We start from the raw sequence: 14,164 nt of genomic DNA, 5'->3' as shown, positions 1-14,164 counted from the left end.
GAAATGGCAAAAAAATTCCTGTAAGAGGAAAGATTGGTGATAATGTTTTATATCTCGCACACCGCTATGAAGTAGATTTAGAAGGTGAGCATTGGTATTTATTTTCACTATTTTTTTACTTTTAATTTCTATTTTCACTCTAAATACTATTTTATATGAGGAAATAATACTTATGAAAATTTATGAAACTTTGCAAGATTTGTTGGTGATAAATTTATTGTTTTTATGCAATGTCATAAAGACTGATTAAAATAAATAAATTAGTAATAAAAAATTCTTAGTCCTAAAATATGTTGTAAATACTGTATTTTCTTCTGCAAATTATTTCTCTGAATTGAAATGCTTATCTTATTTTGACTATTGTCAGAGTTAAGTCTTGGGTAAATTTGTATGTGGTAATTAGTAGCCACCTAAGATAACAACCTAAAATGATAAAAACTCAAAAGCACTGTGGTGATGGATCTTACCTGGGGGCACATATTTTTGTAAAATTGCCTGTGAATTGGTAAGAAAAATATATACTGTATTATTAAAGAAACAAATCACCTTTTAATCGAGGTGTCTACTGGCACCCTTCATTTCTTATTAAATCTTACAAGTTTCTTGTATAGTTTAGATCGATAGTACATTTTGTTTTCAGCTTTTTGAAATTTAAGAGACTTTGTAGACTCATAAAGATATAATTTGTTTTGTTGTACTAATTGTCAGGGATTTAACCCTGATGTATGGTCCTCTGTATATTTTCAAATTAAGAAGTGTTTACAAGCATTGTGCTTAGAAATGCTCGAATTAAGAAAACTTACAGAATTATTATGATCTTGATGTAAACTTGATGTATCAATGAGAAAATGGGTCAGAGCCATGCGGAGGATTTGAACCTGTGCTCTGGGTACTCTCAGGCAAACACTTTAGACCACCACACCACAACATGGTCAAAAGCATTGCAATCTGGGATTGAACTGAATCCACGAGGGTTTCCACTGAAGCCTAATCAGGGTTTCACACAATGTCCCCCATTCACTCTGGCTTGTAGTCTAGTTATTCTAGGTGTAGTGGTCTAGAGTGTTTGCCAGGGAAGTACCCAGTGTATAGATTCAAATCCTCATGGCTCCTACTGATTTTCTCAAAATTATTTCTAACCATAAAACAAATAATGATGTAAATTTTATACAAATGCACAAGCAGTAATTTGTGTACATTATTTATATTTTTGAACAGGTGCTTGTGAAGCATCTTTAGCATGTAGTACATGTCATGTGTATGTAGATGATCAACACTATGAAAAGTTGCCCGACCCACTGGAAGAAGAGGAGGATATGCTCGACATGGCTGTCTTTTTGAAGGACAATTCTAGACTTGGTAAGAAAAATAGCTATTCAGTTGATAAATATTCTGTTCACAAGCAGTATAATGCTTCATCTTTTATGGTCATTTTGTACACTAAATTTGGACTTGATACAATACAGTATTATAAAATATTTATGCTATGTATATGTCTGGGTACATTATGCCTTTTTGATAAATACATGTTCAAATGGCCATAATCTGATTTTCTTTCTTTTTTAGAATACTGTACTGTATTCGTAATATTGGTTGTATGTTTAGCAATACCTGGCATAGGAGCCAATAGTGCCTCTTTTTGATGAGCTACAATGAACACTTATCTAATCCTCGTGTAGTTATTTTTTGGTTAGGTCTTCATTGACTGCTCTTGCCCTGCCTCCTGCAGGGTCAGGATAATGTTGCCTTGCTTTTACTCATCAGTAACCACTCTTGAGAGAGGAACAACATGACCAGTGAAGATGAACATGTATTTTCATTTATAAATATTTATAAATTAGTCTTGACTGATCATTTATCATCTTAGGATATATTATAATTACATAATAGTATTAATATTTGGATTTTGTACATTTCAGGATGCCAAATTATTCTAACCAAAGAGCTTGATGGTATGACACTTGAATTGCCTAAAGCTACACGCAACTTTTATGTGGATGGACATGTTCCCAAACCACATTAAGGTAATTGAAGCCATGATGTTAAAAAATAGGAATAAATTTAACTCGATACAGTATGCAGTTAAATTAATAGACAAAAAGAAAATATATTTGACAATGTAATAGTATGAACCTTGTGCAGATTTTGTTCTTTATTTTTAAGTAATAACACAATGAAAAGGTTTTCATAATTACAAGTGTAACTTCCAATATCTGGAGCTTCATATGGCAGATCCCTCTAAATAACAGATAACACCTGACTACAGTACTAAATTTCTGCTCTGAATTAATTATATTTCTGATAAAAATTTGAATTCCAATGGGAACTGCTGTGAAGGCAGAATTACAACACACACACACATTTGCAGCAGATCATCTGTTATTCTATTGTTCTTTTAATAGTACCAGTTCAGTAGTTAATATGCAAAGCAATTGTTTTAATTAAAAAAAGGCCAAAACCTTGGTTCCCCCTTTATAGAGGCACAGGGAGCTGAGGATACTAGATCACTCAGATCCAGAAAGACCACCACAAAGATAGAGCAAAACAAAACAAATAACACCAAGGTAAACAAAATACTAAAATGAAAAAGATCCAAATGATAGTTATGCAGTTCACCATCTAGTAGCAGCTTTCCACCACTTGCATGGCAGCACCCACCAGGTGCTGCCACCAGCACCCCCTTGGCTCAGCTCAGCCCAGCTAAGACATTTGTCTTTAAGTCTAGTGCGACTATATAACATTGCTCCTACTCGTCATGTCCACCACACCCTTTGAGTCCTGGTTTTTCAGATGATTGACGGCCATCCTATGGACTCTGTCCTCTTTGGGCTCATTTGTTTATGTCCGCATTCCATCTTTAAGTATTTGTTTATGTACCTCATTTCTTGTGTGGACTCTGAGAAGCAGTTTGCCTCAAGTTGCATGCATGTAGTCAACTTGTTTAGGTGCTTGCAAGTATTGCACCAGCCCTTACAGGATTGTCTTCTCTAGTGGGTTGAGGTGGCTGGCCCTAAAAGGCCATATTCCTGTGGAGGGAACCTCATCAAGAATAGTGCACTGGTGTTTGACTCCTCTGTGAGGCTCTGAAGTTTGGTGTTTTCTTTCTTGAAGGGTAGTACAGGTTTTTGTATGCTTGTTTTATGGCATGCCACTTATGCCCTTCTCAGTGCTAGTAGTTTTATTCGTGGTGAGGAGCCTCTATGCCTATGCCTGTTAGCATTTGAATGATGTTTGTCAGTCTTATTGGAAGATCTTATTGCATTCCAATGGCCATCCTTTTTGCCTCCACCATGCCACTTGCTGGGTGGGTAAGATATCTTCCATCCTCAGGCTTGTGATGTGTCATCATTCAATGTCTAGTTTGGCTGAGTCTAGTGACTTGGCTTGTCAAGCAGCTGGTATTTTATGAACAAGCTTTACCTGTATACATTGTTCATGGCTTGGTGTTGGTGTGGCTTCCCTGGAGTCAGCCCCTTAGTTATTTTTATGATCCAGAGTTAGAGCAGTTGTGCTTTCTACCTGTTCTAAGTTTGCCTCTTTGTCACTTTCTCTGGGTCCCCTCTCTCCAAGTTCTGAAGCATCTGAAGGTTTTGGAGACTGAGGTTGATGTTTCTCTTTGTGAGGTGAGCCTTCTCTAGTGGTTGCCCCTTCCATGTTAGAGGCAGAGGCAGTTGAGCCAGCACTTCCTTCCAAGGATCACATACCTTCTATTTATCAGGGGTGTTATCAAGGTGGATTCTTCCCTTTGGAGAGAGCCTTTTCCCTCCTCAGTGTTTGGCATGGAACATGGCGCTGCCTCAGATTCTTCATTTCCTGGGGCTTCAAGGGCAGAAAGGGTGGGGACCAAGGAGGGTCCTTAAGTGTCCTTCAATCCTGATTGATCTTTAGTTCCTAATGAGGAAGGTTATTCCCTCAATGTGGAGGATGTGTTGCACCCTCCTATGTTTGAGACCGATTCATTGGTTGCTCTGCCTTACGTTTGCTTCCAGGTTCTGTTTGGATCTTCGGAGGCATCCTGTGTGCGAAGGTCTCTGAACATCCATCTTTTGCCCACTGCATTGTGTGCAGATTTGTTTCAGTTCTTAAGATCAGGACTTCGTGGCTTTGATGGACTCATCTTTTGTGTTTGAATGATCAGCAGAGTATTAGTTGCCAATCATAATGGAGAAGGGAATCCTTGGGAAAAACTATTGGGGGGGGGGGGCAATGAGTGAGAAGAACTGAGAATTATGGGTATAGCTGTCACAAAGAAGTCTAGAGAACTGAGAACAACAAAAGTTTCAAACCTGGAAGCACAGAAAAAACATAAATCAGAAGACATTGTGTGGAAATCTCAATGGGACTAATCCAGGAGAAAGGCTTCTATACTGCCTCACAGTTCGGAGCCTTCTCATATAACCACAGGGAGGGAATACTTTCTGCAAGCCATTCCACCAAGATAGGTTGAAGCTGAAGAGACCATCTTTGAAAACAATCAAAGCTGACAAAAAACACGACATGCAATGTGATGGGCAAATACTCACAAAGAACACTATAAAGCATTTAATCTAACAATAGATCATAAGCTGAGAAACCAGTCACTTATCAAATAGAGGCCTTAGGAGACAATAGGTGAGACAGTGGGGTGATACCATGCAAGAGTGAAGAACTCGTGGGAGACGGGGAACTACCAGAATTTCTGGTTGATTAGTGCTGCCATCATTGTGTTGGGAAAAGGAAAGGGGGGTTAGATCATTGTTTGGTGTTTTGGAATAGTTTTAAGTTTTAAACAAGTGTAGTGTAGCATAGTTTTAAGTTTTGTTTGGTATTCTATCACACCAAATATTTCTCTAAGATTGTTGAGAGTTTTGTGACACTCTTGAAGCTTTTTGGTAGAGTTTTCCCTCAGTGTGTGTGGTATTATAACACCTTCATCTCCCATGCTTCTTCTGAGCGGGTAGGATTCTGGTCACTGCTCCTAGTAGCGTGTGAATTAGTCTTTGATGCCTGGCAAGATGGTATTGGCTCTCAGAACTACCTAAAAGTGTCATTTGACAATACAGTAACTCCAACAGTCTGTATTATTTATTTTTAAACTGTGACTCCATTAAAGATAAATAAAGCATTTATTTAATTAAACAGTAATGCTTGCTTTCTCAAGTAGCAAGACTTAGGTTGCACTTGCCTGTTCAGTGATAATGTATACAAGGCAAAGGTGTGGGAACACCCTGTAGTCACTACTGAATTGTATATATAATACAGTGGCTTTCTGGTTAGTACCTATATTTCATTTTGTATTTGTGTAATTGTAAATTTAGGACTGTATATATTGTATACAGAATCTCAGTTTTGAGAAGTAATGTGCCTACCTAAGAATAATTTATAGGACTCAGGTGCCTACCTACAATATTTAATAATAGACTTTTTGTAATGCAGTAATAGTACTTAATGATGCTTTACTGTGAGTTTAAATATGATATGCATGTGGACGAGTTAATGTATGTATTTCCATATACAGTACATGTATATTTAAGTTCACTGTACAGAACGTTTGTGTGTAAATGCAGGAGTGAGTCACCCTCATCCTCAGTAAATGCCTGCAACTTGTCTTTTCTTTGGCTATTAATGTACAGTATCTTGAGTGTATATTTATACATGCATACATTCAATGTAATATGTGAAAAAATAAATTTGAGTATGAAATTGAAATTCATTGCTTAATGTACCACTTAATGGTACATTAAGGGTTTACTTGAGGGTTTTAATGTGAAGATAGTTCTATTCATTATTTACCTAAACTTGTACCAATAAATTACTGTACAATATTTTCAAAACACTACTGTTGCCAAGCATCACATTTCCAAATACAGTACCTGTATTGAAGTCTGTATACAGTGGGTCCTGTGGTGTAGTGGTCAATTAGACCACATTTGTAAGGTCACAGGTTCAGTTCAACCAACAGGACAAAAGCGTTTAAGTAACGTTTCCTTTCATCTGATGCCTCTACTCACATGGTAGTAAATGACTTTTACGGTCATAATATGCTACAGTTAATTTACAAGTTAAGCACAGTCACACTGCTGGAAATCAATTACAGCTAATTGTCATCAGAACAAATGAATCTTTGGTACCATATTTTGGCAATATTCTATCTATGTGTAAACAAATGATAAATGTCTTAATACCTAGTAAGCAAAATTTATAAGTAAAAGAGGAAAAATAACACAATATAGTAAAAATATATCAAAAGGTAACTATGCAGTAATTTGGTACAGTACAGTATTATAATGCTTTGTTTAATACAGGCTGTACACACAATAAATGAGGTAATGTGAGGTTGAAAGGTGAGGAAAATCTAAAGACTACATGGAAAATAAGAGGTTGACTGGAGTGTGTTGCTTTAATGATTACATGGATAGACAAGTGATACTTTGAACAGTTAATGAAGTACTTGTATATACAGGTGCAATGCAGATTCCAATATCATCATGTCTTATTATAGTGCTGTTCAATCACTTGTCTGTTCTGGATTTATTGATGGTTTTTCCCAACACAGTCGTTGGTAAACTTTACACCCACTAGCATCGTGGCCTCAAGAGGTGGCTTTTAGAATAGTTACGTCTTAATTAAAGCATATTATATACAGTACTATTTATTAGGTGCAATACCTACTATTTATACAGTATGGTATACAATTTAAAAATGCAAAATAATTGTTCATGGAAGACAGAATGACAATTCCATTAATACTACTGGGTTTAATATTTGTCGTTTTAACCCACTAGGAAGGGCACACTTATGTTGGTTTGATATTGTGCTAAAGGTCTGTCAACCTGTGAAGAGTAATTAAGGCCATGTCACTAACTTACTGACTGACCAATAAGTATATCTTAGTTCTGAACATACTGCAGTTCCAGACAAAAATAAACTCATTGTACAGTATATGCTGTACTGTACACTGAGACACCCGCCTCATGGTGTACACATCTCTTGTGGATTTTGTGAGGTACAGTATTCATGTCTGGTCTACAGTGTGGACAAGTTGCCAGTCACCCTAAGAAAGACTAAGATCAGGAATACTGGTGTGTTAAGAAAGTGAAAGGCTGAGATTTCTGTATGAAGTTAGGATGGTTTCATTGCCCCAGGAAAGGAGTTCTCAGTACAATGTGGTGGTGTATGTCATTGTCAGGGGTAGGAAGCCTGAAGGAAGTCGGGGGTAGTTGGCTTGTTGTAGTCCCCTAGCCATTGGAGACAGTGCTTAATCTGAAGGGTGAAGGAGTGATGCACTCCTCATATATTGCCCTTCACCCATTAAGTTGCTCCCTCTTGAGTAATATCCTACAAACCGTAGCATTGAATTGCCTATTGTAACAATAGTATTTATACTTGCATTCCTCACTAAAACAAATGTTTGAATTAAGCTGGATCTTGAAAATATCCTAGGGCTATTTTCATCCTAATTTCACTTCAGTGTTTTGGATTACACAACTGTTGTCATTTTTACTTCACAAGCAACTGTGCATTATACTTAAAGATTTACAAATGTTGAATGTAAGTGATAACATGTGGCAGGAGGGCAATCATTTGCAGGTGATGAGTCACAATAATATGGCTAAATTATGTTGACCAGACCACACACTAGAAGGTGAAGGGACGACGACGTTTCGGTCCATCCTGGACCATTCTCAAGTTGAGTCATTCATTTGCTGCTTGTTTAAGTCTTGAAATGTTCAGGTGTGCTTAGCAGGATAAGAGAGAATACAGATCAATATTTTGGTAATGAAGTCCCAAAACTATGTCTGGAGTGTGTGTACTTCATTGTGCAAAATGATACTTCAGGTTTGAGACAAAAAACAATTGTAACATGATTACAGTAGTCTTGGCAGTAAAGTACAGTACTGTAATATATCTGGTTATTTATTAACATATACAATCTATTTCATTTAATTCTAAGAATCTATATTATGCTGTAGTCTGCATTCCTAGCTTCTACTTCATTCATCATAGCCATCATTTTTTATTTATGTAGCATTTTAATATAGAAATTAAATACAAAATATAGCACTTCCATATTTATTATTACAGTTTTGCATTATTAATTAGCTATGTAACAGTTAACAATAATTTCCTTAATATAGTATTATATTTAGGAAATTATTATAATCTTTTTAAATTAAACTTGTGAAAATCACAGATACATTATTATACAGTAATGTTAAAATTATAAATAAATTTTATATCTTTCTTAATCATATACAGTACTATAACTTAATAGCAATGTGAAACAATAATTGCTATATGAAATTTATGATGCTGATAACAAAATTAAGTTCAGTATAATGGAAGTACTGTATGCCAAAAGTTAAAATTATTATATAATACCAAGCAATGATCTGAGTTAATGATATACTATAATACTTAGCATAGAATAAACTATTAATATCTGGTAATATTAATAGTCTTCCCAGCTTGGTGCCTTCTTTTGATAATTATTTGCTTTGAAAACACTATAAATTTACAGTACAGTACTAAAATTTAATTACAGTATTTACATACTTTAAACCCATCTGATTACAAATTTTGGATGTGTTAGTGACTGCAAGACTGTACCATTTAATAACTAAAATCTGTAATTACACAACCCATTGTATCTTATATATACTGTACATAAATAACAACAGTGGCAAAGGAACAGTCTCATTAGTCTTGTGTGAACATATATTTGCAGTGATTATTGATAATGAAAATCTTCAAATCCTAAATTATTTATCTGAAAAGGTAACACAGTTGCAGCATCTTTCTTGAAGTTAATACTGTACACACTGTAATGCTACCTGCAAATGTTGACTTCTCAACACTGATTACCCCTCTCACAACCATTATTTTAAATCTTCAAAAAGTTATGATCTTTGAAAAACCATGTAATATATATATACGTGTATATATATATTTATATATATATATTCTGTGCATTTAAGAAGCCCATTAAACTCCACAGATCATTTAAAAATGCAGTTAAAAACCATACAGTATATAGTATATGAATCTTGTTTTTTCTTTACATCAGGAGTACATAAATTTAGTTTTTTCAAGATTAATCTGCATATTCTTGAACTGTTTGTCAGTGAGAGCCTGCCATCTGTATCCCAATATCTGAGAAACTTCACATTCCATAGCCTCATAAGATAGTGCACTCTTACATAGCCAGGTATAAAATACCGGGGTCCAGTTTGGATTCATGGGCCAGTCTGCCTGAAATTAGAAAGCCATTTTACTAATGAGAGTAATGAAAGTTCTCAACAAAAATGTGATGACATGAAAATTTAAATATGTAAATGTCATTATTAATATAGTAGTACTAAATGTGTTAATGAAGTACAGAATTGATAGATTATATTTTTATTTGTTTATTCTGTACTATTAATACCTTTATCCACCTTTTGCTTAGAAACTTTTTTCTTCCCAGAAAAGATAGGTAATGATGAGTGTAAACAACAACAGTGGATTTTGTGGACTAAAAATATATTCATAGAAAGTATTGTAAGAGTTCACTCAGTATTCCTTATATGCCACCATTAAAAAAAATCATAAACCTGCCTGTTCCACCTAGAAAAGAAATCCTTAATTAAATTTCAACAATTTAACACCATCCAAAACCCTTAGAGAGATACAGATGGTTAGCTAATTTTAATAATATTCCTCTTGCTACCGAAATATGAAGTAAAACATATCTGACATGGTCATTTACCGGGCACACATGATTAAATCATGGACACTTTACAATACAAAGACTTACTGTCAGAACTCTCTTGTTCTGATAACAGTTTCACACCTCATAGAATGTCCTGATTTTAAACATTTATGCAAAAAGTATATTGGAAATTCCAAAATTCTTCAAGAATTTGAATTCAAGAATCTTCAAGAAAGTGTGATAACGTTTATATAACCGGAGAGAAACATACACTGGATTAAAAGGATGAACCCTCACGATTTCGAGCATAACTGACCTTTAGTAGAATGGCATTTCTACGGACATAGAAGAACTGAAGATTCTTTGCAGAATGAGCTATCAAAAGTACTGTTGCTGTAGACACCTTTTCACGTACAGCCTGAAAGTCAACACACAGCTTAAGTGCCATTAGCATAGAGTTCTGTGATGATTGTTAAAGTATTCAGTACTCGATTCATGTACTGTACTGTCTATAGTTTGTGTCAGTAGTGGAAAGTAATTAATAGAAATAAACTGAAGATGGTTTCATAATAAAATATAACATTATTTTCTTCTTTATCAAATAAACCATCAAAGTTTCTCATGGTGTTGGCACCATACACATTTAATTATTTTTTACCTTCTGATCAGATAGGACTACATGTTGATGACTAGTCAGTGCCAGGTTTAGGTTTAAGTTAAACAAGCTTAGGGCCTCCCAATTTGCATGGGCCTCATAAATTTTGTACTTTTGAATTGTATATGTATTAAATATGTCAGTAAGTTTGAGTTTGGAGACTAATTCCCAGGGGGCTGGGCCTAGCCTAACTTTAAGTGGTTTCCCAGTTAAGAATATTCTGTTCATAAAAAAGCCCCCACTTGTAACAGCGCCTCTAACCTTTTTTTTTTCTACTAATGCTCACAAGATGGTATTATGTATTGTTTTATTGTATGGGAGTATTGTTTTATATTGTTTTTATTATGGTATTGTTTCATTATGGGAGTTCATAAGTTAGTTCAGTTTGATTCTTTAATTATCACAATTTATATAAAAAAAAATCCTTCAACACAATGACTATAATCATATCCTCTAGTTTGAATCACTAGTCTGATATTTATTGTATTTGTTTAAAATCTTTTATTTACTTAAGGAACTCTGCGTATAACGACCATTGTATTGGCTTTACGTTGGTTGGAAGCACTGCAAGTTCCAATGATTTAGTAATAAACTGAAATAATGTCTTGGCATTTACAGCTTCGGCGGGTAGGCAATTCCTTGAGCTTATAGCTCTATGGGTTTTATAAAAACTTTCTAAATATTTCATCTGCATGATTATTAACTGAATGAAATGGGGAAGTTGATATTATAAACCAAACAAATGTAGAGCACTATTTATACTGTAGTGCAAAAATATAGTCTAATTCTCACTTACCAGAGTATGTATATATGGGCACTGTCTGACCAACAAGAGCAGAGAGGAGTCTATTCTATCATGAAAGGATCTTGGCATATAGAATCTGGGCAGCTGCTTGTGAGCAAACACCTCCAGATCATGCTTATAAAATTCAACATTTGTAAGCATCATAGACGTCGTGATCTGGAAAAGCAATATACAGTACTGTAAAAGTAGTTTAATATTAAATTAATAAAAATATTAAATTGATGCATAAATGTTCATAATAAGGCAAATAGGGGACTGGGATTTATTTATCGAAGTGTTAGTAATAAGACACCTTGTGTTGTTCTTCAGCTATATCATGCTCTTTTTATGCCCCATTTAGATTATGCAGTCCAGTTTTGATCGCCGTACTATAGAATGGATATAAATTCACTAGAACGTGTCCAGCGTAGAATGACAAAGTTAATCCTGCAAGTTAGAAACCTGTCATATGAAGAAATATAAATAGGAGGTGCCACGTATGGGCTAATCCAGGAGGCGTTTACATCAGTCTTTTTGTTTTATTGTACACAATAAAAATGCTTTATCATATTATATACTGTTCCTATATATTACTACTCTACTGGAAAAAGGCTGTAACATAGTTTTTACCTTAGTATTGGAGTTAAATCCATCTTGAATTCCCATAAGAGTTGTGAATATTGTACAGTAAATACGTACTGTATTATGCAGTTAGCACTGTGGAGTACTACAATACAGTTTATGAAAACTACTGTACACTGAAACTACTGCAAATTTAATGTTATCACTGTACTTAAATTAATTGTCATCACTATGTACTTAAATTTAACACTTGTTCTAACTGTACACTCCACACGTTCTTAGAGGTTTGCATCAGCTTTGCTGGTGCTCCCTGCTGCTGTGTTGGCTTCAACTGTTTCTGAGCTGGTGCTGGCTGCTGCTGCTGTGCTCGTACTAGGTACAGCTGTGGTGGTTGATTTTCTGCTACTAGTTCTTGCAAAATATTGGCTCATTTTGGTTTGTTTCTTTCCTTTAGTCATGTTCTTGAGACAAATATCTCTTATCATCCTTGGCTCAACAGAATCCGTATCTGCACTTAATGATTCTCCGGCAATTTTCCTCCTCTTAACATTATGCCTGTTCTTAAATCTTTGCAACCATTCTTCACTAGCTCGAAAATCTGAAATATTCATCTTTTCTGCAAATTGCTCTGCGGCAGTCTTAATGGTGTGGCCGCCAATTGCCATACCCACAGAACGCTTCCCCACAGGCGATGGGTCATATTTTGCCCAAACCCCCCTGCGGTTTTCAAAATACCTGAAATGTCGGAAATTTGACTCCTGAGCGTGATTCTGACTCTCTGCACCTATTTTCATTTTCAAATTACGACTTTTTATACCGAAAATATGCCAATTACTGAAAACGGCGATGGGTCATATTTTGCCCAAACCCCCCTACAGTTTTCAAAATATCGTAAATGTCCGAAATTTGACTCCTGAGCGTGATTTTTGAGCTGAATTCTGACTCTCTGCACCTATTTTCATTTTCAAATTACGACTTTTTATACCGAAAATATGCCAATTACTGAAAACGGCGATGGGTCATATTTTGCCCAAACCCCCCTGCAGTTTTCAAAATATCGTAAATGTCCGAAATTTGACTCCTGAGCGTGATTTTTGAGCTGAATTCTGACTCTCTGCACCTATTTTCATTTTCAAATTACGACTTTTTACACCGAAAATATGCCAATTACTGAAAACGGCGAAGGGTCATATTTTGCCCAAATCCCCCTGCAGTTTTCAAAATATCTGAAATGTTGGAAATTTGACTCCTGAGCGTGATTTTTAAGCCGATTTCTGACAGTCATGAACGCTGAGGAATTAAGTCTATACACCCTACAATAGGTTGGCTTAAATTTCTCTCTTATATTGAATTTACATCATATATATTTCTAGATTATATTTTTAGTTTAACATTATTAGGATAATAAGAGTTATAAAAATACTTATTTTAGAAACGATTTATTAATTGTATTATTTGGAAACCGTAGGTCACTGAACTGTTGCGACGCATTCGAAGGAAAACGCACATGGTGCTGTGTGCCCATGGATTAGACCCGTCCACCTGCGCTCTTGTTTTAAAAGCTAGTATTGAAGCTGGTATTTTCTCCCCTGATTCCATGTATGACTAACCATCCTGTGAGATGGAATTTTACCATATATAAAGCTAGCTTCTCATTCTTCAGCCTTGAAATTCCTTTTCAAAGATAGTGGTGCCATAAAACAGTGAACGAAAATCATGGACACTCGGTCGCTTTCCTTTTTTTTTTTTTTTTTTGCAGGAGATATTCCTGCGCGGGCCCTAAGCCTCTGGCTGGCCCACTAAGTGTTGCTTGTTTTTGTTTTACTTGGGCGGAGTATGAGTATTTATTACTTGTATGGTCGCTTTAGTAAGATTTTGCCATATGTGTTTAACAACTTCTTCTGCTCTGTTGAATCTAAATTGAAATCTTAATGGGTTTGTAACTGTGCACTGTGTTAGATAATGTTCCAGTGGTCTGTCGGGCATTTCTCCACAGTGTTGACATTTCCTCTCATCTTCCGGAAACTTGTTGTGTTGACCACTCTGGCTGGTGTTTGGTTAATGTGGTTCACTTGTTGTGGTTCAATTTGTCATATGAAGGAATTATTAATTGTAACCTGTGATATAAAGGGAAAGTTTTTCACCAGTCAGTGAACTTTTTCCCAACATCGTAAGCAAATCCGCACATCCCCCGCTTCAGCGAACCAGAGTTCGTAGAAACTGGTGCGTAAATCCGGCCTGAAAAGTGTGCGTCCAGACCGGAGATTCGTTGAACCTAGATTCGCCGAATTAGGGGGAACATTAAACAAATTCTTTCTGGTGCCTCTATAGCTCATTTGGACACTTAATTTCCACCTGTGTACCCTAGAGTGCGTGTACCCCTTGTGTTATTATCATATTTGTACACCAGAGGTGCACATAATTAGAATAACGTCAGCAGCATATATGAAACTGACAAATAAGGTCCGGCATT

At 35.6% G+C, this 14,164-nt stretch overlaps 2 protein-coding genes across 7 annotated transcripts in view; one reads left to right on the top strand and one right to left on the bottom strand.

Moving 5' to 3' along the window:
* The window catches only part of LOC123756785 (adrenodoxin-like protein 1, mitochondrial), a 14,155-nt gene extending 2,471 nt beyond the window's left edge, over positions 1 to 11,684 (top strand). Inside the window, exons 3-6 of one of the 2 annotated variants that reach the window (XM_045740119.2) lie at positions 1 to 84; positions 1,219 to 1,359; positions 1,920 to 2,024; positions 11,471 to 11,684. The exon at positions 1 to 84 is cut by the window's left edge and continues 23 nt beyond it. In XM_045740119.2, the coding sequence (XP_045596075.2) occupies positions 1 to 84; positions 1,219 to 1,359; positions 1,920 to 2,023 (329 nt within the window). In that variant the 3' untranslated portion in view covers position 2,024; positions 11,471 to 11,684. Of the gene's footprint in view, positions 85 to 1,218; positions 1,360 to 1,919; positions 2,025 to 2,198; positions 5,683 to 11,470 lie in introns of those variants that run through there. The other variant, XM_069331895.1, reaches the window with a different exon arrangement.
* The window catches only part of LOC123756784 (F-box only protein 39), a 23,850-nt gene continuing 17,722 nt past the window's right edge, over positions 8,037 to 14,164 (bottom strand). For all 5 annotated transcript variants that reach the window (XM_045740114.2, XM_045740112.2, XM_069331894.1 and 2 more), the window contains 3 exons: positions 11,122 to 11,286; positions 9,987 to 10,088; positions 8,037 to 9,231 (listed from right to left, as the gene is read on the bottom strand). In XM_045740114.2, coding sequence (XP_045596070.1) covers positions 9,043 to 9,231; positions 9,987 to 10,088; positions 11,122 to 11,286 — 456 coding nt within the window. In that variant the 3' untranslated portion in view covers positions 8,037 to 9,042. The remainder of the gene's footprint in view (positions 9,232 to 9,986; positions 10,089 to 11,121; positions 11,287 to 14,164) is intronic.

The sequence above is a fragment of the Procambarus clarkii genome, chromosome 26 (assembly GCF_040958095.1).
Source record: "Procambarus clarkii isolate CNS0578487 chromosome 26, FALCON_Pclarkii_2.0, whole genome shotgun sequence".
In the NCBI taxonomy this organism is placed as follows: Eukaryota; Metazoa; Arthropoda; class Malacostraca; order Decapoda; family Cambaridae; genus Procambarus; species Procambarus clarkii.
Note: the sequence above shows the minus strand (reverse complement) of the source record. Positions and strands in the feature narration are given on the sequence as shown.